General features: G+C 35.7%; 1 protein-coding gene across 1 annotated transcript in view; it reads right to left on the reverse strand.

Moving 5' to 3' along the window:
- The window catches only part of LOC149548460 (vacuolar protein sorting-associated protein 32 homolog 1-like), a 34,570-nt gene extending 10,253 nt beyond the window's left edge, over positions 1–24,317 (reverse strand). Inside the window, exons 1-2 of the mRNA XM_089792523.1 lie at positions 23,995–24,317; positions 20,450–20,549 (exon numbers count right to left, since the gene is read on the reverse strand). Coding sequence (XP_089648649.1) covers positions 20,450–20,549; positions 23,995–24,063 — 169 coding nt within the window. The 5' untranslated portion in view covers positions 24,064–24,317. The remainder of the gene's footprint in view (positions 1–20,449; positions 20,550–23,994) is intronic.
- Positions 24,318–26,451: the final 2,134 nt, after the last annotated feature.

Raw genomic sequence — 26,451 nt, forward strand, 5'->3', positions numbered from 1 at the left:
TAGATTCAAGGGCTTTGTTTCATGCTACACCCATAGAAGTTATCTTATTGATTATGTCCAAGGGGATTTTGGGCTAGTCTATTTGGGAGATAATGAACCTTGTTATATTGTTGGAATGTAATGTCCCCATTTTAGCAGTTGACCAAGTGTGTGTGCGTTAGCCTTGTTCTACATGGTCCCGAGGGCTAACGAAGGGTTTAATGGGATCCTGGAGTGTTTTGGCCTAGTCATTTCCAATTTGGGCCAAAACAAAGTTGATTTATTCAGTTTCAGGCATACTTACTATTTTTAGTAAGTCGACAGGACACAGTGCAGATCAATTTTGGTGATTGGATTTGATACTCCTCGGTGAGAGCTTTCCGATGAGCTATCACTCGCATTATTCGGAGTCCGATTGCTAATACATTTTAATGCCTGAAGTTTTATTAAAGTAACGTCTAATTTAATTGTAAAATATTAAAGTGTTACTTTAATATTTATTTTATGGGGATGTGTACCCAAAGGAGACATAAGGGGTATTTTAATATATGTTTTATATACTACACATCTTTTATCCCACATTGTCCATATGAGCTGAGCGGACCCTTGGAAATAGAATAAAAGGAAGCATTTGTGACTTCATTAGCCAGGTTGAATATGAGAAGAAATTGGTGTGTGAGTTGCAGCTCCGTTCTTAGCATTTGAGGACGTCTATCCTCTCTTGTAACATTCTAGATGTCATTCCCTTGGGGTTTGGCCTTTGGAATTCTTTGTTATTGGCTTCATTATCAGGCAAATTAGTTGCATTTCCAGCTACAGGCAGATTTGGTATTTTGCTCATATCTTCTTCACTACTTTTCCGATGCTTATGCCGCTTTGAGGGAATGATATTACGAAGGTAGTGGACTGGTTGAAGGACAAAGCACTATAGCAGCAAGTTCAAAAGCATGGGCTGGAGTATTATGTCAATACTGCTGAAGTAATTAGTGAGTTGATAAATCTGCCATGTATTTGGTTTTATGAATTCTGAAAATAACATTTTATTAGCAGCAGTTCATTTCCACTTTGCATATTATTGTAGTTTCTTTCTTGTTTATGTTGTATGATACCAATTCCATGCACAAAACACAACAAACAAATAAAAGTTTGATTTCCGGAGTTATAAGGGGTTTAAAATATTAAATGGAGAAATAAGAGGTTGAATGCAAATTGTTTGACAAAATTCCTTTCAGCAAATTGGTTTAGTTTTTTGGGACATCCAGGGGTGCCCATTAAATGGAAAGGGAAGAATTAAAGTTAAGTTAAAAAATGAGAATCACTAGCTACTACAAGAGGTAAGACATGTCTCAAGGATGAGTAGGAATATAATTTTAGCAGGACAATTAGGTGATGAGGGTTGCACAGTTACTTTTAATGATAAAAATTGGAAGGTTTCAAAATGTTCCTTAGTAGTAGAAAAATGAGTCAAAATAGGCACCTTATATTTTTGTACAGGTCACATTATTCCTTCTACTCCATTTATTTCAAAGAAAGATTGGTGTTGAGGAACAATTGCTACTATTGAGAATGAATAACATCAAACAGTAGTTGTAGATTCTGAAACAACATTATGGAGCAACAGATTTGGGCACACGAGTGAAGAATGTATGGAATTACTTCGTTCAAAAAAAGTTTTACCTGGTATAAAATGTGTCAATGTCCATTTCTGTGAAAGTTGTGCATGGAAAGCAAAAAAACGTCAATTTTCTAAAGAGTGGGAAAGAAAAAAAATGAGAAATTAGAGTTTGTGCATACAGATGTATGGGGACCAGCTTAGGTATCTTCCCTTGTTGGCTTTCTATATTATGTTACGTTCACTGATCATGCAACTAGAAAAGTATGGATTTATTTTCTTAAATAGAAATCTGATGTCTTTGAAACTTTTGAAAAATGGAAAAGCTTGGTTGAGAATAAGACTGGTAAAAGACTAAAATATCTCAGATTTGATAATGGTGGTGAGTATTGCAGTAAAGATTTTGAAGATTATTGTTCCACTAATGGTATCTGTAGGCATAAAATTGTTCCAAGGACTCCACAAGTAAATGGAGTGGTTGAACGCATAAACAAGACAATAATGAAGCGTGCAAGGAGTATGTGGTTACATGCTAGCATTTCCTTAAATATGTGGGCAGAGGTTTTAAACGTTGTTATTTATCTAATTAATAGAGGCCTCTCTACTCCTTTGGGTTGAGGTATTTCAAATAAATTATGGACGGGCAAGAAGGTGAGTTATTCTTTTCTCAGAACCTTCGGTTGTGAAGCTTTTGCACATGTAGATTCTAAAAATAGGACCAAGCTTGAATCAAGTCAGAGAAATAGATATTTGTTGGATATAGCATTGATGAATTTCATTGGACTTTTGAGATTTTGAAAATCATAAAATTGTAAAAAGCAGGGATGTCATATTCAATGAGAAAGTGTTATACAAAGATCTATTGCAACAACATGAGAAGAAAGAAAATGGTTATATAGTGTTGGATAATGCTCAAAAAGATGATGTTTCAGTGGTCCCTCAGCTACACAACAATAGCAATAAAAAATAACACAAACTCCAATGAATGTTAGACAGTCAACAAGGTTAAGTAGACCTCCTAAAAGATTTTCTCCCTCTTTGTACTCTATTTTATTAATAGATGTTGGTGAACCAAACAGATATGAAGCAATGCAGGTGGAAACGAAGATTTGATGAGAGTCTGTAATGACAAAAAACATGGCCTCGTTACCAAAAAGTCAAACATGGGCATTATGTAAATTACCTGCTAGTAAAACAGCTTTCCAAAATAAATGGGTTAATAGACTGAAAGAGGAGGATGGACGTAAGAAAACATTTAAAGCCCAGTTAGTTAAAATGACTTTCATTCACACTGTTTTAAATATTGTGGCTATTGAAGATTTGCATATGGAACAACCTAATGTTAAAATAACTTCTCCGTGGTGATTTAGAAAAAGAAATATATATTGAACAACCACAGGGATTTGAGATCATAAGGAGAATTTAGTGTGCGAATTGAAGAAATGTTTATATGGCTTAAAGTAAGCACCTCGACAATGGTATATTAAATTTGATAGTTTAATGGTTGGGCATGGATACAGTTGGTGTCATTTAGACAATTGTGTTTATTTTAAAAGGTTGGATGATGATAGCTACATTATTTTATATTTATATGTTGATGATATGCTTGTCGCGGGTCTAACATAGATCACATTAAAGGGTTGAAATAACAATTAGCAACTTTGTTTGCAATGAAGGATTTGGGGGCAGGAAAACAAATCATTGGTATGAAAATTTGTAGAGATAGGAAGAACAAGAAATTGACTCTATCTCAAGTTGATTATGTTGAAAAAGTGTTGCAAAGATTTTATATGGAGAATGCAAAAGGTCTCAACACACCTTTGCCTAGTCATTTGAAATTGACTAAAGAGATGTGTCCAAAGACAAGGGAAGAGGAGATGTGTCCTAAGGTACTTTATGCTTCAACAATAGGCAATTTAATGTATGCAATGGTATGCACTGGACTAGATATTGCATATGTTGTGAGAGTCGTTAGGAGGTATATGAGTCATCTTGGAATTAAGCATTGGAATGCAATGGATTCTCAGATACTTGAGAGGTATCTTCAACAAATGTTTACATTTTGGGGGCTCTAATACTATTTTACAAGGCTATGTTGACTCAGATTTGGTAGGGGATTTAGAGATCAGGAGGAGTACTACAGGATATGTATCTACTATTGGTGAGATGGATTTCTCGATTCTAGAAGGTGAATGCTTTATCCACTACAAAGGTTGAGTATGTTGCTGCTACAGAGGCAACCAAGGAGATGATATGGCTGCAATCTTTCATGGAAGAGTTAGGGCACTCACAAACTAGAAATTATCTATATGTAGATAGTCAGAGTATCATTCATCTTGCCAAGAATTCTTCTTTATATTCAAAGACAGAACACATATAGCTGCAATACGATTTCATTCGGTCAATTTTCCATAATAGACATTTAAAGTTGAGAAGATACATACAGATGACAATCCAACGGATATGTTTAGAAAAATGATGTCAAGGGAGAAGCTGGACTCCTCTTCAACTTCGGTTAGTCTTCTAGACTGGAAATAATAAATGAACAACAGAGTCTAGGGTGCGTCAATCCAATGGGAGCTTTAGGGGTAGCAATGTGGCTACAAGATCAGTCTTCAAATGTGAGGTGGTTTAGTGTGGAGCCTGATTAGTCCCCAAATGGGAGTTGTTGATTTGTGGTGATTGATCAGGCAAGTACTGTACACTTTTCATAAGGCATGTCCTCTTAACCTCGTCAAGCATTTTCAAGTTAACTTGTCAAGCATTTTCCAAGGTTAACTCATCAAGTATGTTTAGGATTAACTTGTTAACCCAACATATCATGTAATATTGGCTTAGGGTTAGGGTTTTCTAAAAAGAATATATAGCTTCTTGCAACAGGTATTGAGTTGTAAGGGAGATTGAAGATTGTCACAAGTTATTGGATTATAATATTGGACTCTCTGTTTGGTGGAGGTAGCCCAGAATTGGGTGAACTGTGTTAAATATTTGTGTCTTTTGTTCCAGTTATGTGTGCTTTATTCCTTTTTGTTATTGGTTATATTTGCATATGATTGTTATTTTCTATCTAAATAATCCTAGAAATCAAGAATCCTAAAATGTAATGTCCTCAACTCAAAGGAAAACATTTAGCAGCAACTGGCTATCCTTTCCTTGGATTATCCAAGAGGAAAAGGACATAGAGCATCATTGGGTAAGAAATGAAGTCCTTGGCTTATTATAAATTTTAAGTTTGAGTTAAGTGCACATCTTTTGATGCAACTTAAGTTATTTTAAGTTAGGCACATCTTTTTTGGCAACTTAAAGTGATGCCTAGCGAATGAACTTAAGTTTCCCCCTCTTTCATGTACTTAGTGACTTAAGAAAAGCATCTGACAAAAAAGCCAAGGTGGGTACCCAGCTTCAAGTAGTTTCATTCATGCATACTTTAGGGCCCGTTTGGTTGCAAGCGTAGGAATTGAGAATTAGAATAGAAAATTTGAATGAGAATGGAAAATGAAGAATAGGAATGGAAAAATGCAATCCAATCTTGTTTATCCCTTGTTTGGTTATGCAAGCTTAAATTGGAATAGGGTTAACTTGCAATCGGCGCCGTTTGAAAATATTTCTGAAGATGCAATCGGCGCCATTGGAAAATCGCTGAAATATTTGAAAATATTGAAAACAAAGTTCCCGCGCTCACCCCAGGTCAAAGCGGATTTGAAAATTTAATCAAATTTGAGAAAGCGAAAATGAATGCAAGAATAGCAATTCCAATTACAGGTATTTTTTGGAATGGACAAAAGCTCATTTTGGGGCTAAAATGAGAATACGTATTCCTATTCCCTATTCCTATTCCACGCACCAAACAAAGAATACAAATCATATTCTAATTTCCTATTCCTATTCCGGTTGTATTCCAGCAACCAAACGGGCCCTTGGGTTTTTATTTTGGAGTATTGGACTAAGAGGTGAACTATGAAGGGTGGAAATTAATTCATCTTTTTAGAAGTTGTTATAAAACATGCAAAGGGCTCATTGACAGATCGTTATGTGATGAAGATCTCTATATATTGCTTCTGTAACTTGGCTTGAGGATTCAAACCCTTGAGTATCCCTTTTTTTATTAGACACACGAGTTCACTCCAACCAGAAGAATCCGTTTCAGTAGAATAACTCTAGTTTGTGAAACCCTAAAACAATGCAAACTGTACGGCTGCAAGAATTTATCAGGTTGGAGGACAATTAGAAGAAGATGTCAGCATTGAAGATTCGGATTGGAACATCTACAACTGTAAATTGCCAAGTTCTGAGCACCTTTTGAGACAGCTGCAAAGGAGCAGCTAAATCAGTTTGTTTGTTGGTCTTGTTGGGAGCCTAGCGACAGTTTGAGAGATGGCTAGGGTTTGATAAAGCTCAGAAATAAATCTGAGGTATTCTTGTGACTAAATTCCTCTATTTTTCTATTTTTAACTCAGAAAAATTAGGAAAATTTCAAACATGGTTTTTTGGATATTTCGGGTTATCTTGTGTAATTATTTCTAATCACAAGAACACTCTGAAATTTCTGTTTATGGTTCTAACTCTGTTCTGAAATCTGAGATGTAATGAGAATAATCTTATGCAAGTTCATTTCCAGATTTATGCCCTAGTTGCAGAGGTTTTATTTGTCATCCGTTTATGCCTAGATTGCAAATTTTAATGTTTCCTTTTTAGTATCCCATTAGCTGCAAGTCTTGGCAGCCTGTCTACGTTCATTGCAAGTGTGGAAAAGGTAGTTACAGCCTGAAAAAATTCAAAGGAACAATGGCAGGTTTGAATGAGCCACCATTATCGAGTGAAGAGGAAACAAAACACATTTTCAGACATGAATAGACAGTTGAATGGTAACAACCTCTATTTGAGTCATTAGGCTCATAACACAGCATATGGAAGGACTTTGGGGCATTCAGGGAAAAACGAAAGTAGCGAAGCAACAGAAAATAAGAAACATTCTTCCAGAAAACCTTTAGGATCAACACAATCTAGACCTTTCATGCTTACTTTCATACAAGAAGATGAGCCTATACAAAGAGGAATCTATGGAGGGCAATGAGGATGCTGAGATATAAGCTAAGTATCAAGCTTTGGGGGCAGATTTTCAATCAGCAATCTCATTTAGAGACTACTTGGAGATCACCAAATGCACAAGGCCCAAGCAAAAGCAATGGAACCAAGGGAACGAAAATTATGGGTTGCAAAAGAGATTGGGATGTTTATCCTTACCAAGTTTTGATAAATCATCCAAGTATACAGCAAGGGCTTAGATTCAAAAATTGGATGTTTATCCCGCCCTAAATCAGATGAAGGAGATTGAAGCCATCAAATTTGCTACCCTTCATCTTGAAGGAGCGGCAAATGAGTGTTCATATCACAAATTGATGACGCAAGGACATGAAGCAACAGTTTCTTATGAACAGTTTTGCATTGCATTGATTGAGAGATTTGATTGTAAGGATTTTAAGGCAGACTCTAGGTAATTGGCTCAATTGAGACAGACTGGTATACTAGATGCATATATTTCAAAAATTTCAGCAACTTGGAAGGATCACATATTAGTAGAATATGCCAGAAATCAGCATGCTTCTGATATGTTAGATGGAAAATTTAAAGATGACAGGTATAAGATGCTTAATGATATCATCTTTTACAATAGAATCTACCTAGTGCCCAAAAGTGAGTTTAAACATAAAATTATTTCTGTTGTTTCTAGCAATCAGCTTGCTGGTCACCCTGGTTATTTGAAAATATACAAGAACATCCATGAAAGCTCATGGAAGGGCATAAATGATGATGTTCTTAAGCATGTGAGAATGTCTAGAGTGTCAAAGAAACAAGGCCAAAATTTATTTTCCAGCAGGGATGCTACAACCAATTCCTATTCGTAATCAAAAGTAGAAGTAGATATCTATGGAATTTATTACAGGGCCGCCTGAGGCGAATGGTAAGGATTGTATTTTTGTTGTGGTGAGCAGACTTACAAAGTAAGCTCCTTTTATATTTGTGCCTTTCGAATTTGAACAAGTTGTTGGTCTATTTTTTGAGCAAGCTTACATACTTCATGGAGTGCCAGAGAGGATTGTAAGTGTTAGAGACCACACATATTCATCAACATTTTTTGACAAGAATGGATGAAGTTGGCTGGAACAGAACTAAACCGTAGCACTAGTTATCATGATATCATATGAGCATTGGCATGAGACCTTTCAGAACTTTGTATAGTTAAAAAACTTCTACATTTGTGGATTTGGAATATTCTGATTTTAGAGCTCCAAAATATATTGAGTGGGCTAATGAAAATCAAGATATCCTCAAAGTGCTTGTAACACCCAGCTCAGGAACCCAAGAGAAATAAATAATAATGTTTTCTTTAATTGATTTTTTATTAAAATATTTTTAAAAAAATTATTAATTTTGGATTTTAATAAATAAATAAATAATATATTATTATTTACTTCTCTTGGGTTCCCGAGCGGGGTGTTACAGTGCTCAGGAAGAATATTCAAATTGCACAAGAATAGAAGAAGAAATATACTGATTGTCATCGAGTTGAGAGGTCTTTTGATGTGGAGACTTGGTATCTATATGTCTTCAACATTATAGATAGTCTTCATTGTAAATAAGTGGGGCAAAAGAGCATAAATCCAGATTTTATGAGTCTTTCAAGGTGACTAAGAGGATTGGTGAAGTGGCATGTGAGCTGGAACTGCCATCCACCAGTGAGATTCACAATGTATTCCATATGTCATGCCTCAAAAAGACACGTAGACAGCATGTGACACCTTCTACACATTTGCCTCCAATGGATGAAGTGGGCAAATTGATATTTATACTAGAAATTGTTCTACAAGTTGTTGGTTTTCAAAACCGCAAATTGGAATCCTATGAGTCTTGCCAATTCGATGTTGGGATATCTAACCGGTTATGGCCAACTTGACGGAACTGAACAGTGTGGTCCGAGTTCCTGCACTTCTGGCTCTGCAAAACCAAGGGGGGTGTACCTAATCCTGGACAAAACACTTAGATCCAAGATGCTTATAACAGATTGATTAGAGTGTGAATGTATTGAAAGTTTCCCAAATGGCAAGAATTATAGAAAACATTAACTTGCAAATCATGAATTGAGAATAATAAATGAATATATGAATGTTTTTAAAATAAAACATGTATAGATTAGTGCAACAAATGAATATATTAATTCTTCAAAGGAAAGAAATAAAACAATTGTCAACGTGTGGATTGCGAATTATGAATAATACAAAGACCAGTGCCGAAGGGTGATAGAGTCAATATTATAAGTTTAAAACATACAACTTTATTAAACTCTATGCACATCAATTATAAACAATTTAGTAATCACGATGTGACAGATCAAATATATGAATGCAATTTTAAAATAGTTTAGAATGTACTTTAACTCTTGTAGTTCGGAGCAAATATATGAACGCAATTTTAAAATAGTCTAGAATGTACTTTAACTCTTGTGATTCGAAGACAAACCAGACATAAATTTGAACAGTTATATTCTCAACAAGAAGCATTTTATATTTATTTGTATGGAGGAATAAGGGCTTAAATATGACTTGTAATATAAATTCAATTATTTTATTTTAATAATAAAATAAGAAGTCCTTTGTTTATTTTTAAATGGTATGGAGATTTAAACTGTAGATGAATTGTTCTTTGTAATTATTTTTTGGAATTTTGTATACAATTTAAATGTTGGATAAGTGGACATGGTCATTTAGCATTAAAAATTTGATTATCACAGATATTGTAAAATATTAAATTGTTTCCGTATCTGTGTCTAGTTTGTCTCCCTACTAGAGGAGTTAAAGCTCAATCTGGACTAATTTAAGATTGCATAATATTTGGTTTGTCGCATCTTGATTATTAAATTGTTGGCAGTTCAAGTGCATAAGAATTTTATAAAGTTGTACACGAAAATTCATTGAAGTTGACTCTATTGCCCGGATGAGTAGAGACACTGGTCTTTCTATTATTGAAGTCATAAAATCTATATATTCCTTCCTACAAGCATCAAAATCCATTATTAACAAGACCTTATACAAAACATTCAATTATTTCAAGTACTCAGCATTCAGTTTCAGTTTCATCAAGTTCAAAGACCTTGCTAGTCAGAGAACTCCAAAGCTTAAATTCGCTTTAGAAAAGCTCTGAACTAAGTGATCAGGTTTAAGGAGAAGGTCTACCCGCCTAGGTGCAGTGGAGCTTGAAGTGTAGGGGAATCAAGGTGATTGTAATGGGCACCCCTGGATGTCCCAAAAAAACTAAACCAAATTGCTGAAAGGAATTACGTCAAATAGTTTGCATTCAACTTCTTATTTCTCCGTTTAATGTTTTAAACCCCTTGTAAATTCGAAAATCAAACGTTTATTGTTTGTTGTGTTTCGTGCATGGAATTGGTATCATACAACATAAACAAGAAAGAAACTACAATGATATGCAAAGTGGAAATGAACCGCTGCTAATAAAATGTTATTTTCAGAATTTATAAAACCAAATACATGGCAGATTTATCAACTCACTAATTACTTCAGCAGTATTGACATAAGACTCCAGCCCATGCTTACGAACTTGCTGCTACAATACTTTGTCCTTCAATCAGTCCACTACCTTCATAATACCATTCCCTCCAAGTGGCATAAGCGTCGGACAAGTAGTGAACAAGATATGAGCAAAATACCAAATCTGCCTGTAGCCGAAAATGCAACTAAACTGCCTGATAATGAAGCCAATAACAAAGAATTCCAAAGGCCAAACCCCAAAGGAATGACATCTAGAATGTTACAAGAGGGGATAGACGTCCTCAAATGCCAAGAACGGAGCTACAACTCACACACCAATTTCTTCTCATATTCAACTTGCCTAATGAAGCCACAAATGCTTCCTTTTATTCTATTTCCAAGGGTCTGCTCAACTCATATGGGCAATGTGGGATAAAAGATGTGTAATATATAAAACATATATTAAAATACCCCTTATGTCTCCCTTGGGTACACATCACCATAAAATAAATATTAAAGTAACATTTTAATATTTTACAATTAAATTAGACGTTACTTTAATAAAACTTCAGGCATTAAAATGTATTAGCAATCGGACTCCAAATAATGCGAGTGATAGCTCATCGGAAAGCTCTCACCGAGGAGTATCGAATCCAATCACCAAAATTGACCTGCACTGTGTCCTGCCGACTTACTAAAAATAGTAAGTATGCCTGAAACTGAGTAAATCAACTTCGTTTTGGCCCAAATTGAAAATGACTAGGCCAAAACACTCCAAGATCCCATTAAACCCTTCGTTAGCCCTCGGGACCATGTAGAACAAGGCTAATGCACACACACTTGGTCAACTGCTAAAATGGGGACATTACAGTCTGCCCCCCTTGAAATTGCTTGTCCTCAAGCAATCTCAGTCTAGCCTGCTGAATAACCTGCTCACTCTCCCATGTAGAATCTTCCTCCGGCAAGTCTTTCCATCTGACCAAATACTCCTTCACTAACCTGTTTCTAAGCTTCCTCTCTCTGGTGTCCAGAATAGCCTCGGGTACTAACACAAGCTTCCCCTCCTCATCCAAAGGGGGTAAATCTGCAGAAGGCACTACACTCTGACCAATGGCTTTCTTAAGCCTAGACACATGAAACACATTGTACACTCGATTGCCCCACCAGAAGCTCAAGCTCATAGGCAACTTTGCCCACTTTGCGAATCACCCTGTAGGGACCATAAAATCTAGGTTTCAACTTTTCAGCTCCGCTCTTCTTGAGCGATGACTGTCTATATGGTTGTAGCCTCAAGTAAACCATATCCCTACCTCGAAGCTACGCTCTATTTGGTGCTGATCAACATACAATTTCTGTTGATTCTAGGCCTGTTGTATATTCTCTTTGAGCACTTTCAGGATGTCCTGACTATCCTGCAATAAGTTTTTGGCTTTGGGCACTCTATTGTCCCCCAAAACTAAATCCATGAAGCTAGGTGCTTCATAACCATAGAGTGCCATTAAAAGAGTCATCTTGATAGACATATGATAAGTGGTGTTATAACAATACTCTCCCATATGCAACCATCTGATCCAAGCATTTTGTTGTGTAGTTACATAGTTCCTCAAATATCCTTCCGCCCATTTATTCACAATCTCTGTTTGCCCATCTGTTTGTGGATGATAACTAGTGCTAGGTGTAAGATCTGTACCACACAACCTAAAAAACTCTTGCAAAAAAACACTCATAAACTTACTATCCTGGTCGCTGACAATGAATTTGGGCAGCCCATGTAACCTGAATATCTCTCTAAAGAAATGATCTGCCACCTGTGCTGCTGTGTAAGTGGACGGAATAGCAAAGAAGTGAACAAACTTCGTCAAGCGGTCCACCACCACATAGATGCAATCCCTTCCCTGCACTCGTGGTAAACCAGTGATGAAGTCCATCGAAATACTTTCCCATTTCCTATCAGGAATGGGCAAGGGCTGTAATAAACCTGCACGAAATGTGTGCTCTCCCTTATTCTGTTGACAAACCACACACTCCTTGACATACCTCTGAACATCATCCTTGAGCCTTTCCATGAAAACCGCTCTCGGATCTGCCTGTAGGTCTTGAAGACCCCCGGATGTCCAGCTGTGGGTGCATCATGAAATGCCTTCAGTATCGCCTCTCTCAAATGTGATGACGGAATTAAATAAACCCTGTCCTGAACTCTGATCAATCCATCTATCCCTCATAGCGATCATCCTGTATGGTACCTGAAATCAATCCAGAAGCCCAAGCATCTCCGACATACTCTGCTATAATCCGATCTCTCCAATCTCCTGAAATCTCTGCCAGAGCACATAAGTGAGGTCTCCGAGATAAGGCATCAGCCACCACATTTTTCTTACCTTTGACAAACTCTATGTCAAAGTCATAAGCCTGCAATTTAGTCACCCATTTTTGTTGGGGTCATTAAGATCACGTTGGCTCATGAAGTATTTAATACTGTTGTGATCAGTCTTGATCAAAAAACATCCACCTACCAAATATGATCAAAATTTGGCCAATGCATGCATTATGGCCAACATCTCCCGATCATAGATAGAATAACTTTTCTCAACTCCCCGGAGCTTCCTACTCTCGAATGCAATGGGATGCTTCTCCTGCATCAATACTGCTCCAATCCCATCACCTGATGCATCACAATGAAGCTCAAAAGGCTTCGTGAAATAAGGTAGAGCTAGAACTGGACATGAAGACATTACCTGCTTGAAATGCTCAAAACACCTCTGTGCTGCCCCTGTCCACACGAAGGCTCCTTTCCTGGTAAGATCTGTCAAAGGTGTAGCAATCTGTGAGAATCCCTTAACAAACCTCTATAAAAACCACATAAACCAAAGAATCCCTTAAGTTGTGTAAGGTTTGTGGGAGTAGGCCACTCTACAATAGCTCTAATCTTTTCGAGATCAACCCGAACGCCATCTGCACTAATGATATGCCCAAGGTAAAGGAGCTCAGTCATGCCAAACTCACATTTAGATTCCTTGGCATACAATGACTCTCTCTCTAGAATAGATAACACCTCCTCCAGATGATGTAAGTGCTCCTCCCAGGTCTTATTGAAGACCAAGATGTCATCAAAAAAGATCAAGACAAATCTCCTCAACTGCTTCCTGAATACCTGGTTCATACAACTTTGAAATGTAGTAGGTGCATTGGTTAGACCAAATGGCATAACCATGAACTCAAAGTGGCCATAGTGACATCGGAAGGCTGTTTTCTCAATGTCCTTTGCTCTCATCTTGATCTGATGGTATCCGGATCGCAAATCAATTTTGGTGAAGAAGCATGCCCCATGCAACTCATCAATCAGCTCATCAATCCTAGGAATGGGATACCTGTTTTTAATTGTTTTCTTATTCAGTGACCTGTAATCGATGCACATGCGCATCGTCCCATCCTTCTTCTTTACCAATACTACTACTGAAGCAAAGGGGCTCTTACTAGGCCTGATATGCCCCATCTCCAACAAATCCTTAATCGCCTTCTCTATCTCATCCTTGTGTTTCTTAGGATGACGATAGGGAGTAACCATAACTGGCTTGGCTCCCTCCTCGAGTTCAATAACATGTTCCATCCCTCTATCAGGAGGAACCCCATGAGGAATATCGCTAAATACTTTAGCGTGTCTATCAAGTATCTTCTGGATATCTGGTGGATGACTCTTTTCTTGTGGCTCTGGTGAAGTTGGCATAATGTAGCACTCTGTCGCCCACTCTATGTCATCATGACGAAAAAGTCTCTGCATTCTCCTCAAGGACACTACTCTGCAACCTCCATCTGAAAGTCCTCTAAGTACCACAGTTCTGCCCTCATGCTAGAATCTCATCTCCAATTTCGCTAGATTGAGTGTGAACTCAACTAGTGAAGCCATCCATGTCATGCCGAGGATGACATCATAATCTCCCATGTCCACAACATAGAACTCATCCTCCAACTCGTAGCCATCTCCAAACCTGATGCGAAGATTAGATATCTTCCGAGTGCATAATAACTTATCACCATTAGCCACCATCACTCTAAACCCATCATGCTCCTCTATCTGTAACCCTCTCTTGGCTACCAACTGTGCATCTATGAAGTTATGTGTAGCCCCAGTGTCAATAAGAGATATCACTTTCTGCCCCTGGATAGTACCCCTGACCTTAAATGTGATTGCCTTTTGGACCCTTGTCAAGCGTGCCAACAATCTATCATCCTTAGGAATGTTGCTCTCCTCTATAGTGTTACCCTCATCTGAATCGGAGTGCTGATCCTCCCCTTCTGACTCTGACTCTTCTGCTGAAAAATACTCCATTTGATTTGCCTTAGCCTTGAGAGAACATTTATGAGATAAGTCCCAAGGCTCTCTACAATGGAAGCACGGCTTCTTCTTTCGAAGTTCATTCAAGGTTTCATTGTCTAGTCCTTTTGATCCTTCTTTGGGTTTGCTATACTCTTTCTGAAACGGTTTTTTGTCTTTGTCCTTGCGGTAGGAAGAATCTGTTGAATGGTTTTTTCCTTTGTATACCGAAGGGGCTAAATCTCGTGTCTTTTTAGTTGCTTCAGCTAAGGTAAGTGGATCATGTCCTTTCACCCAACCTCATAATGGATCAGCAAAACCATCACAAAATAACACCACCAATCTCCTAGGAGAGATATCAGTAACAAGTACAGACAAGTGCTGAAACTCGACAATGTAAGCATCCACAGAACCTAACTGTTTTAACTGTGCTAGCTCCTTGAAATGTAACTCGGGATCCTTAGCGTCAAATCTCTCAATCAATGTTTCGGTGAATTCCTCATAGGATGTAATCTGATTATGCCCCAAAGTCACCATGCCATGATGCCACCATTCATGTGCAACGCCATCCAAGTGCATAGCCGCATACTTGATAGCCTCCTCCTCAGGCATAGGATTTAGCTGCAAGTATGTATCTACCTTCTGCACCCAAGCTCATGCAGTCATCTTCTCTGAAGCATCATAATAAGGTAAAGAAAGTTTTCCAACTTTCTTCCTCAGCTCAAAGTTTTGATTCCTCCCTCCTGCTTTAGGCATGTGTCTCATCCTCAAGTCCATATAATCTCTAAGAGAAATATCCGCCTGAAACTCCGGTCCACTAGCCTCCCAGTCCCTTCTGAACTGATCCTGTAACTCGGTAATCTGCGGTTCATTTATTGGTTGAACCGGATCTCTGGGTGGGAAGGTGGGTAGAAGAGGTCTCGAGCTCGCAGTCCGTGCTGGGCATGCAACGTGTCTAAAGTTATCAGCCTCATTCCCATTGTTGCCGTGTCCATTATTACCATTAATGTTATTCTCAGGACCATTGTTGTTGCCTTGGCCTCCATGGTTATTGTTTCCCCCATTGTTATTGTTTCCCTCGTTGTTATTGTTTCTGTTGTTGGCATCACCTGGATTAATATTGACACCCATCTGTCTAGCCATGAGCTGCAACATCATGTCCATTTGCCTATTCTGCTCCTGCTGCATACGCTGCCCCTGCTCTAATGTATCCAGTAGCTGTCTGAACAGTACCTCCCCCTGATCTGGACCAGCATTTCCGCCTCCGCCTAATCCTGTATTCCTGTCATCTCGATCACCCATATTATTGTCCTGATCAAAGAATATCTCCTCTGTGTCTATATGGTTGGATTCAATGTCCACCTGCACGGACGTACTAGACTGTTTGCTTTGCAAGTCTGAAATCCTATTTTGTCTTGCTCTGGTATCGCGGAAATTATAAGACCCCTGTCGCATGCTCAAACATAAATGCTTAGCCTGTGTTTTTTACTTATTTCTGATTTTAGTGTTTTGACATTTCATCAAACACTTTTTCCCTCTATCCGGCTGTTCCAAATTCCCTATAAGACCTCCACAGGATGGCAGGACTTATAGCTCTGATACCACTGTAATGGGCACCCCTGGATGTCCCAAAAAAACTAAACCAAATTGCTGAAAGGAATTACGTCAAATAGTTTGCATTCAACTTCTTATTTCTCCGTTTAATGTTTTAAACCCCTTATAACTCCGAAAATCAAACGTTTATTGTTTGTTGTGTTTCGTGCATGGAATTGGTATCATACAACATAAACAAGAAAGAAACTACAATGATATGCAAAGTGGAAATGAACTACTGCTAATAAAATGTTATTTTCAGAATTCATAAAACCAAATACATGGCAGATTTATCAACTCACTAATTACTTCAGCAGTATTGACATAAGACTCTAGCCCATGCTTACAAACTTGCTGCTACAATACTTTGTCCTTCAATCAGTCCACTACCTTTATAATACCATTCCCTCCAAGTGGCATAAGCGTCGGACAAGTAGTGAAGAAGATATGAGCAAAATACTAAATCTGCCTGTAGCTGGAAATGCAGCTAAACTGCTTGATAATGAAGCCAATAACAAAGAATTCCAAAGGCCAAACCCCAAGGGAATGACGTCTAGAATGTTACAAGAGAGGATAGACGTCCTCAAATGCCAAGAACGGAGCTGCAACTCACACACCAATTTCTTCTCATATTCAACCTGCCTAATGAAGCCACAAATGCTTCCTTTTATTCTATTTCCAAGGGTCCGCTCAACTCATATGGGCAATGTGGGATAAAAGATGTGTAATATATAAAACATATATTAAAATACCCCTTATGTCTCCCTTGGGTACACATCACCATAAAATAAATATTAAAGTAACACTTTAATATTTTACAATTAAATTAGACGTTACTTTAATAAAACTTCAGGCATTAAAATGTATTAGCAATCGGACTCCGAATAATGCGAGTGATAGCCCATCGGAAAGCTCTCACCGAGGAGTATTGAATCCAATCACCAAAATTGACCTGCACTGTGTCCTGCCGACTTACTAAAAATAGTAAGTATGCCTAAAACTGAGTAAATAAACTTCGTTTTGGCCCAAATTGGAAATGACTAGGCCAAAACACTCCAGGATCCCATTAAACCCTTCGTTAGCCCACGGGACCATGTAGAACAAGGCTAACGCACACACACTTGGTCAACTGCTAAAATGGGGACATTACAGTGATTCTCATTCGTTGGCCAAAACTGATTGCGGAATCCTATCGGAGAAGTGGTAGGGTCTTGGATTTCCAATCTGCAGTTTTGGGAACCAACACAAGTAAGGGAGAAAAAGTTGAGGAATAAGGTAATTTTTAAATATCTTATTAAATAAAAAAACTTGCCTTTGGAGGATGCAACATGGGAAGGAGAGGAGATACTCAAACATCCTAGCCTTCAAATGCTTAAGGACAAACATTCTTTGGGTGGGGAGGATTCTAATAACTCAAAGTAAGACACTTAGCAGCAGTTAGTTGTCTTTCCTTGGATTACCCAAGAAGATGAGGATGTAAAGCAGCATTGGGTAAGAAATGAAGTTCTTGGCTTGTTTTAGATTCAAATTTTAAGTTGAGTGCACATCTTTTAAGTTTTAATGCAACTTAAGTGAGTTTAACTTATTTTCAGTTAGACATATCTTTTTAAGCAACTTTAAGTGATGCAGCCAAGGGACTTCACTTTTAAAGTTATCCCCTCTTTCATGTACTTAAGGGCCCGTTTGGTTGCTGGAATATAAATTAAGCATTGTAATTTGGAATGCTGGCTTTGGGATTCTGGAATTTGGAATCTAGATTATGATTAGGGAATGCAATTTGGGACTGTTTGGTTGACCAAGGATTCATTGTGAGAATATAGATTTCCTTCGTTTGGTTGCACATTGTGGAATTGGAATACTAGCCAAAATAGCATGCAAAATATTATCGTCTAGCTATAGCATTATCATCATGCAAAAAAATTCAATACTTATTTGGTTTGTTGGAGTCCAAACATTTTTAACAAGTATAAAAAGATTAAGTCATGTTGAAAGTAAACATTATCATAACAGACGAGGATGAGATTGTACTAATGAATACTAAAACCTTTATGACTCTTGTTCTATAAAAAAAATACCATTGATTATAATTCACATAATTACTAATATGAAATATGTATATTATTCAAGCCTTGTTGAATGAATCCGAATCACAAGAATTGATGAAATAAGAGTCAAAAACATCCCATTAAAAATATATATTTGTAGAGACCAATAAAAAATTTGATCATCACAACATTCAAACTCATAGGTGCAAAGTCTAAATGTTTATATTAAAATTGTACGAAATCTTACCTGGAAACACTTTTACGCCAGAAAAAAATCAATAGAGTAGATTGTTTTTGTCCTGCATACGATTCATTTAACTGAGAAACAATGTATGTGAAAAAGTTATTTCACTAAACTTTTTTGCAGTAACTACCGAGGTGGATCAGGCGGAAAAACCCTAATAAATTACTCAACAGTGGCAAATATATGAGCAAGTAATAGTGGAAAATTTTCCCCCCATTTAAAAAAATTAAATTTCAAAAATTAGTGCAAAAAAAGGTACCCCGAAATGGGCATCCGGATGTCAAACCCAATTAAATTTTACTTTAGTTGAAATCCTCATTTTCAAAAAATGAGAATTAAAACGGGAATTCCAAATAACAAGTATTTTGAAGGAATTTGGAATCCTTGTTTTGGGGATCAAATGGGGATACCGGATTCCACTTTTTCCCAATTCCAATTCTGATTGTGTGGACCCAAACAATGGATTAGAATTTTTTAAGAATTCCGAATGCCAATTCCATTCTAATTCCAGCAACCAAATGGGCTAAGTGACTTAATAAAGATATGTGATAAAAAGTCAAGGTGGGTGCCCAGCTTCAAGGAGTTCAATTGGTGCATACTTCAGGTTTTTATTTTGGAGCGTTAGATTAAGAGGTGGACTATCAAGGGTGAAGATTGATATATCTTTTTAGAAGTTGTTATGAAACACCCTAAGGGCTCATTTAGAGCTCATTATGTGATGAAGATTCATATATATTTCTGCTGTAACTTTGCTTGATGATTCAAAATTCACATCCTTCAGTATCCCTAGTTTTGGTGAGACACATGGGCTCTCCCTAATTAGAAGGGTGCATTTTGATATAATAACTCCAACTTGTGAATCCCTGACACATTTCAAATTCTAAAGCTGCAAGTATTTATGAAATTATGAGGATGGAGGCTAATTAGAGAAAGATATTAGCATTGAAGAATCAAATTGGTGAACATCTACAGCTTTACATTGTCAAGTTCTAAGAACCTTTTGGGATGGCTGTAAAAGAGAAGCCAAATCAGTCTGTTTGCTGTTCTTTTTGGGAGCCTAGCACCAGTTTGAAGGATGGCTGGGGTTTGATAAAGTTCAGAAATAAATCTGAGGTATTCTTGTGCCAAATACTTCTATTTTCCTGTGCAAGACTCAGAAAAAATAGAGGAAAATCAGATATGTATTTCTGAAAATTCTGGGTTATGTTGTAATTATTTCAGATCATAATAACACTCTGAAATTCTGTTTATAGTCCTAAATCTGTTCTGAAATCTTAAGATGTAATGAAAATAATCTGATGCAAGTTCATTTCCAGATTTGTCCCCTAGTGCAGAAGTTTTTATTGTTATCAATTTATGCCCTAGTTTGCAGATTTTGTGGTCTCATTTTTAGTATCCCATTTGGGAATATTACACAAACCCGCACCCATCCCATACCAGAACCTAGTAGCTTCAATTTAAATTCATAGAAATGATGGGAAGAATATGACAAGTTTTGTCATCTTTCTAAGTTCAAGACAGATGTGAAGAAAATATCATACATATATTATTATTAGACAGATCTCCCTCTCTCAAACAAGGAGAGAAATCCTGTCCAGATTTCCTGTCACTGTTATTCCAAGCTTCTGTTGCCTTCCATTCAAAAAATCAAAGAATTGAAGGAAAGATATGATAAAACTCCTGTTCCTGCAAGACATGACATGTCAGAGTGACAACACGATAATAAATGCTATGTTACAAATTAAAACACAAAATTTGCAAGTTTCTACAAGATCCATATAAATAATTGCAAAAAATCACAATTCCATGAGTACTCCAGAGTTGGACTTCATTCTATGTCAAATTTTGTAAACCTAGTTTTTGCCGAGTTACTGCCAATTTTCAGGCTATTGGGTGTATTGAAATCAGTAATCCTAATATTCCAGAATTAGGTGATTTGAGCTCTTTTCTGAGTTCCACGTCAACTCTTTGGCTTCCAAAGTCTGATTCAAATGACCAATGTATCAATTTATAATATATATATATATATTATTTGTCCAAGAAGGGCCCCTAATACATTTAAGTTAATAATTTTAACTCATTCACATTCACTTAAAATTTTAAAGCATGCAGCCATACCCCTCTTATTTTTGACCCGTGTGTACTCCTTAGCTTTTCCAATCTCTGCAGAGATTTTTTTCTGCAAAACTTTCTCTTTCTTCTCCAACATTTCCAAAGTCTGACACGAGGACACAAATAAATCATATTAATAGATGTTAGTAAACACATAAAACATATCTCTCACATACGACAAGTTTGGAAATTTCATCTGCTCTCAAAGAACTGCAGATAATAATATTACAACCAATAGTCTGTACTGAAAATGGAGAAACAATACAAATGAAGATAATACATTTGCTTCTAGAAAGAAAGATAAATAATCCTCTCTCAAGATTGGTTTTAGTAATATTTTATCCTTCAAAAATGCGCCACCAAGTGATAGTAACTTTAGATATCAGGAATAGTTGAGTAGCTTAATAAACAAGCATAAACGATTTTGGAATAGAAGAAGAATCAGTTTCCATGCTAGCATAAATATTGAGAAACAATAAAATTAGGTTTCTCTGAGCAATTGAGGAGAACCAAAACAGTTGTGTGCTATCAGAGAAGTAATGGACTTGTTGTTCCATGGTGGTAACAGGTGAAACAAAAACATTGGCATACATTTACATACAAACAGATATGCAACTTGTGTGTCACCAAACCGTGTCTTATTTATTGGACCTTATTTCACTCATCAATATGCTAGAGAATCAGGATTTCTCATGACTTCTTCCATAATTGGAATTGTAACCTTTCATTGACTGTCACACATGCCTTTGAATTTGTACAAACATGGTCAAACTTTAGTTCTCTAACAGCTTTTCTTCTGGTTCTATTATGACTAAGCAAATGTTGTCTGTGGCAATGTGCTGCTTTCAAGGGGCATTTCTTAATTGGCCCCAATCTGATGGTCTCCATGCATTCTGATAGTGATCAAATTAAAGTTTTCTGCCGACAAATATAATTTAAATGCAGTGTTGCATCTTATTTTTTCTCAGACCCTTATTGCAGTATGCAAACAAATGACAATTTAATAAAGAAACTATTACTGAAAACTGAAAAGTTGATAAAATGGCCCCATCCATAGTTGCAACTTCTTTTGGACAACGTGACACGATAAGCCTGCTAGTGCTTTTGTAGTAACCTCCCAGGACATTGTTGTGAGGGTGAAAAAATTGCAGAAGCGATTGAATACTAAGCATAAGAAAATTAGAAGATTGTTTCAGAGTTTGCAAAAAAAAACTTCATATTGACATTTTTTCAGCTTTAGGACAATCTAACAAATGGATAAGATTGTGAAAGCTTAATAATTTGATTTGACAAGGAGAAGATTGCTGTAGAATAGGATGAGGCAATGCAAGTATAAGATATTTGAAAAATACAGACAACATTACATACGTAACTGAAGTTATGTAGCAGTACTTGCAAGAGGTTACCATTATGAACAAGACAAGTGAAAGATCAGTTATGGTGACTTGGGAATCTAATTGAACAAGATATGGTACTACAAGTCAATGCCTACAGCTGCAGATTTCACAGCCACTTATATGATGATAACGTATACAGCATTAAATGTGTTGAGTACACTAAGGCACGGGGCAATTTGAGGAATGAACTACTAACAGCAATACCAGATGATATTCACTGCATCAACTACCTGCATTAAGGCACAGAACAATTTTGGGGAATGAGTTACAGAAAACAATACCCGTGGATAGGTTTTGTTTGTCTCAAAGATGAGACAATGGTGCATGGGCAACAAAGGTTTTGATTTTTCATCTAGGTTAATGTATGCCATCAACAATTTATTGGCTACGTTATAAACAACAGTAAGGTGCAATGAGCCCATCAATAATATGACATTCACCAGTTATGGCTGGACTGGTCAGACAGTTGTGCAAGGGTTCTGAATTGAAGAGTCCTTCAATAACATGTGAAGATTATTTCTGAGACTCTTTGTTTCTGTGGTTAGGGATGGATGGATTTCTCAACCAGTGCGATCAAATTCTGGATAAGAATTGTGATGAAGACTTTGCCAATCAACTAAGAAAAATTCAGTAGGTAATCATAATAAATTCAGATTGAAAAGAAAGAAAATAAATGTAAACCATCATTTAACTTGTCATCATCCTATTCAGCTTTCACTGGCTATGGTTGCCTTAGGCAACGAGCCATGGGATTTCTAATTATCATATGGCATTGCAATAAATTGCATATACAACTATAACCCCTTATTTGACTGCTTGTCGATCAGTTACTTGGCAAGAGCATCCAGGGCATAATATTAAAACCCAACCAATCACTAGGTCTATTAGCTCTTTCCTACCACCAAGTTTATAACATAGAAACTTTGTGGATAGAATCAAAGAGAAACAATGTCATACATACGGATCACAAAGACTAATTCAATTGTCTCCCCATGTATATTTTTTATCTACATACAAGGACCAAAATATATCAGTGCCCTGACCAAACCTCCACTACAAAGGCATCTGAAGGCAAAGATCAGGCCTTTTTCCTGTAACAAGTAAGCATTTGTCTGTAACAAGCCCATTCCCTTTGCCAACTACTAATTGTCCTACATTACATTCCTCCTGCACAGGATATCTACATTTCCCCGGGCATACCTCATTATCAAAAACACAAGAATACCTTCTATAATAAGCATTTAAAAGCTTATCTTACATTTCAAAAGATGCAAAAGACTGAAACGGGCAGTATAAGAATAAAAATCTGAAGAAGTCATTAAACAGTTCAGTGGTATTGCACAATTTTTTCAAGTGAGAGTACCATACAGTTCAATTTCTAGTAAGTCGCCCCATGACCCTATCTATAAATATAAACGTAGGTCAAGCCTTACAAATACGATCCATTTATTTTTGACAAGCATAGTACGACATCTAAAGAGTAAAACACATCTTCCTAATTCACATTGAAAAAAATAGTGGATCTGGCGATAAATAACTTTGTACTTATAAATAGTGCAAACCACCGCCCTGCATATCAAAGGTACAGATCCAAAAATGCCAAAATCAGAATCAAATTCATCTGCACTTCATCCAATATATAAGGTAGATCAACTTGTCCCATCTTAGCTCCCTTAGAACGCATCGGACCAGCAATTTGTCTTTCTCTCCATACACATCAAATGAAAAAGAAGAAAGAAAAAAAAAAATAGTCTTGCTGATTCTTCTAATCTTAGAAATCAAAACTCTAGATGGTTAACGTAGAATCGAAAAATCTCAAAACCCATCTAAAATGTACAATTTTGCCGTCTTATGACGCAGTACAACTGAAATTTACTGCGCTCCCGACACACTTAAACCGAAAAATTAAAAGCAAATTTAAAAAATATAGATTTCTTCCCTCTACCTTAATCCAAAAACGAAACTTTCTGAAAAGTATCCATTTCTGCCCACTCTACAACATTAAAAGGTACCTAAAACAGCCCAAAAGAGCAGCTTTTCACTCAATAAAACTCCCCTCTAACCTCCAGGCAAATCTCCATTTACCAGATTTTCATAAACATATAATAAATTGGAAAAAGAGTATGTGAGGCAGTTTTGAGAAAAGGCAAAAACCTCGTTTAGTTTGTCTATGGAGGAGATGGCCGAGGGCTCCTCCCTCGGCTTCTTAAACATCTTGAACATCTTCAATCCCTGAAATTCTTCACTCGATCAAAACTAATAATTCTCGCGATCAATATTGAAAGTATTGTTCGAGCCAACATAAGCGTAAAATTCCTCAGATCAGTTGAATTTTGACAGGAGTCTCAGATAAAAAAGTGCGATTCTGCCGTCAGTACTTGCGCCACTTGCCGTCATTAACGACCAACAACATTGTAGAAGGGAAATTTCGCGGATCGTTCGGACGAGATCACTTTTTCCTGACCGCAAACAGATGTAAATCTACAGTCAATAAACGGAAGAACTTGATATGGAATGGCAGTTAACTTGCATAATCAGAAAACAACTAATATTTTATCTGGAAAGTTGAAGTCCATTGTCTGGTTATTATAAAAAACTAATAAAAAAAAACAATAACAGCTCGGTTTGACGGAAAAAATGAGGTATAGAGGCGGCCGGATTAGAAATTTAAAGGCGACTTTTTCCTTTTGATTAACTTCTGTTTATGGTTCAATTATATTTGTAAATTGTTAAATTTTCCAAATGTATTATGTGACTTTAATGGGCGTTGGTTAAACTCCCTACAAAATGTAGAGAAAGATAAAGAAAATAAATTTTAGGAAGATTATAAATAATAAAAATATGTATTTTTTTAAAATAATTTTTGGATTTTAAACACAAGAAATGTAGATCATAAAGATGAAATACAATTTTTTTTTTAAATTATTGTGTTTTCTGCATTTTAAAAAATGCATAATGAGAGAAGAGCACTAAAACAAGATGAAATACAATTTTAAAAAAAAATTATAGTGTTTTCTGCATTTTAAATAATGCATAATGAGAGAAGAGCACTAAAATAAGATTAAATACTTCATTAATGTATAATTTTTTTATAAAATATATTCTTGTTGACTAATTTACTTAAAACTTTATTGGTTCGTGCATAATATTAGTTCCTACCACATACAAATACTATGAAATCATTATTGTACTTGCCGTAGGCTAGTATGTATTCAGTTTACACGATTAGTTAATTAGTTCTGCACAAATGAACCAATTACAGTGAAGTATTTTTTATTTCAACATTTCAACATTTCTAAAGTTTCAATATTTTTATCAATTAAATATGTTCTTAAAAATGATTTATCTCAAATATAATTGGCTTAGATTATTTGGTCTTGAACACCAGATCATGATGCATTTTTAACGGCGATATTTTAGAAGATTATTTATAAATATAAATACTTAACATTATAATTAAACATAATTACATTTATCTATAAATATAAATATGTAGACAAAACATAATTGCAAATAATTGCATTCATCTAAAAAAAATTAAAAGCATGATGTTATGTTTCAAACATTTAAATTATGGAAGAAAATATAATTAAACCTCTAAATTTAGGGCAACAAAAATTTCACAATATTTATTTTAATCGTTATTATTCTAACTCATTATAAATTTATTTAAAATATGCTCAATTCATTAATTCAATGCAATTATTTTTTTAAACATATATTTAGCTACAAAGCATATTTTAATAATTCTACTTATTAATATCTTCTTTTTTTCTCAAAACACATACACTACACAAACAATTTCAAATTATTTATTTTAGTGATTTTAAAATTTATTCTAACAACTTATTAATTATCTAAAAGCCTAGTTCTATACAATAAAATAAAATTAAAATTATATTATAAATAATTTTTAAACTTTGATGGCAAGTACATGCCACTACGTGGCACTTGTTGATTCAACAAATTATAGTTGAGAATTTAAAAAAAATTGAACAAAATTTCTATAATTTTATTTAATTTTCTATTAAAAGATTATAAAAATTGTCATATATTTATTTGTTGTACAAAACTATTATTAGTTGTATTAATAAGTGTCCATCTTATTGTAAATGAATAGATTTTGACATATAAATTTAGAGTAGATGAAAAGGAAATTAAACATTTTTCTAGAAATGTACATTATTTTTTAATAAGCATAAATTAATTTTTACTATTTTTAGTTTATTATTATAATTATGTGTTAAGTTCGAATAGACTTGGAACTCAAAACTTCATAAATGAGAGACTTACAAAAGCATATTATTTAAATTTGATTAAAAGTTAATTTTTTTAATTTTATATTTTATAAGACAAGTGCTGTAGTGGCTTGTATTTGCCCAAATTGTAATAATTTAATTAGGTAGAATACTATATAATTTTACCAAAGATAAAAAATTAATAATTATAACAGAAAATTGAATTGGTTTAATCATAATTTAATTTATATTTTGAATTTTTTTATTATATTGTAGATGGAAATTTTGAAATGTTTTATTTCTTTAGTTTAGAAAAAAGTTTAAACCAAATAATGTGTTCACTTTAATAAAAAAATAATTCATAGTATGGTTT

The sequence above is a fragment of the Cupressus sempervirens genome, chromosome 7 (assembly GCF_028749045.1).
Source record: "Cupressus sempervirens isolate cs-2001-9-10 chromosome 7, ASM2874904v1, whole genome shotgun sequence".
Classification (NCBI taxonomy): Eukaryota; Viridiplantae; Streptophyta; class Pinopsida; order Cupressales; family Cupressaceae; genus Cupressus; species Cupressus sempervirens.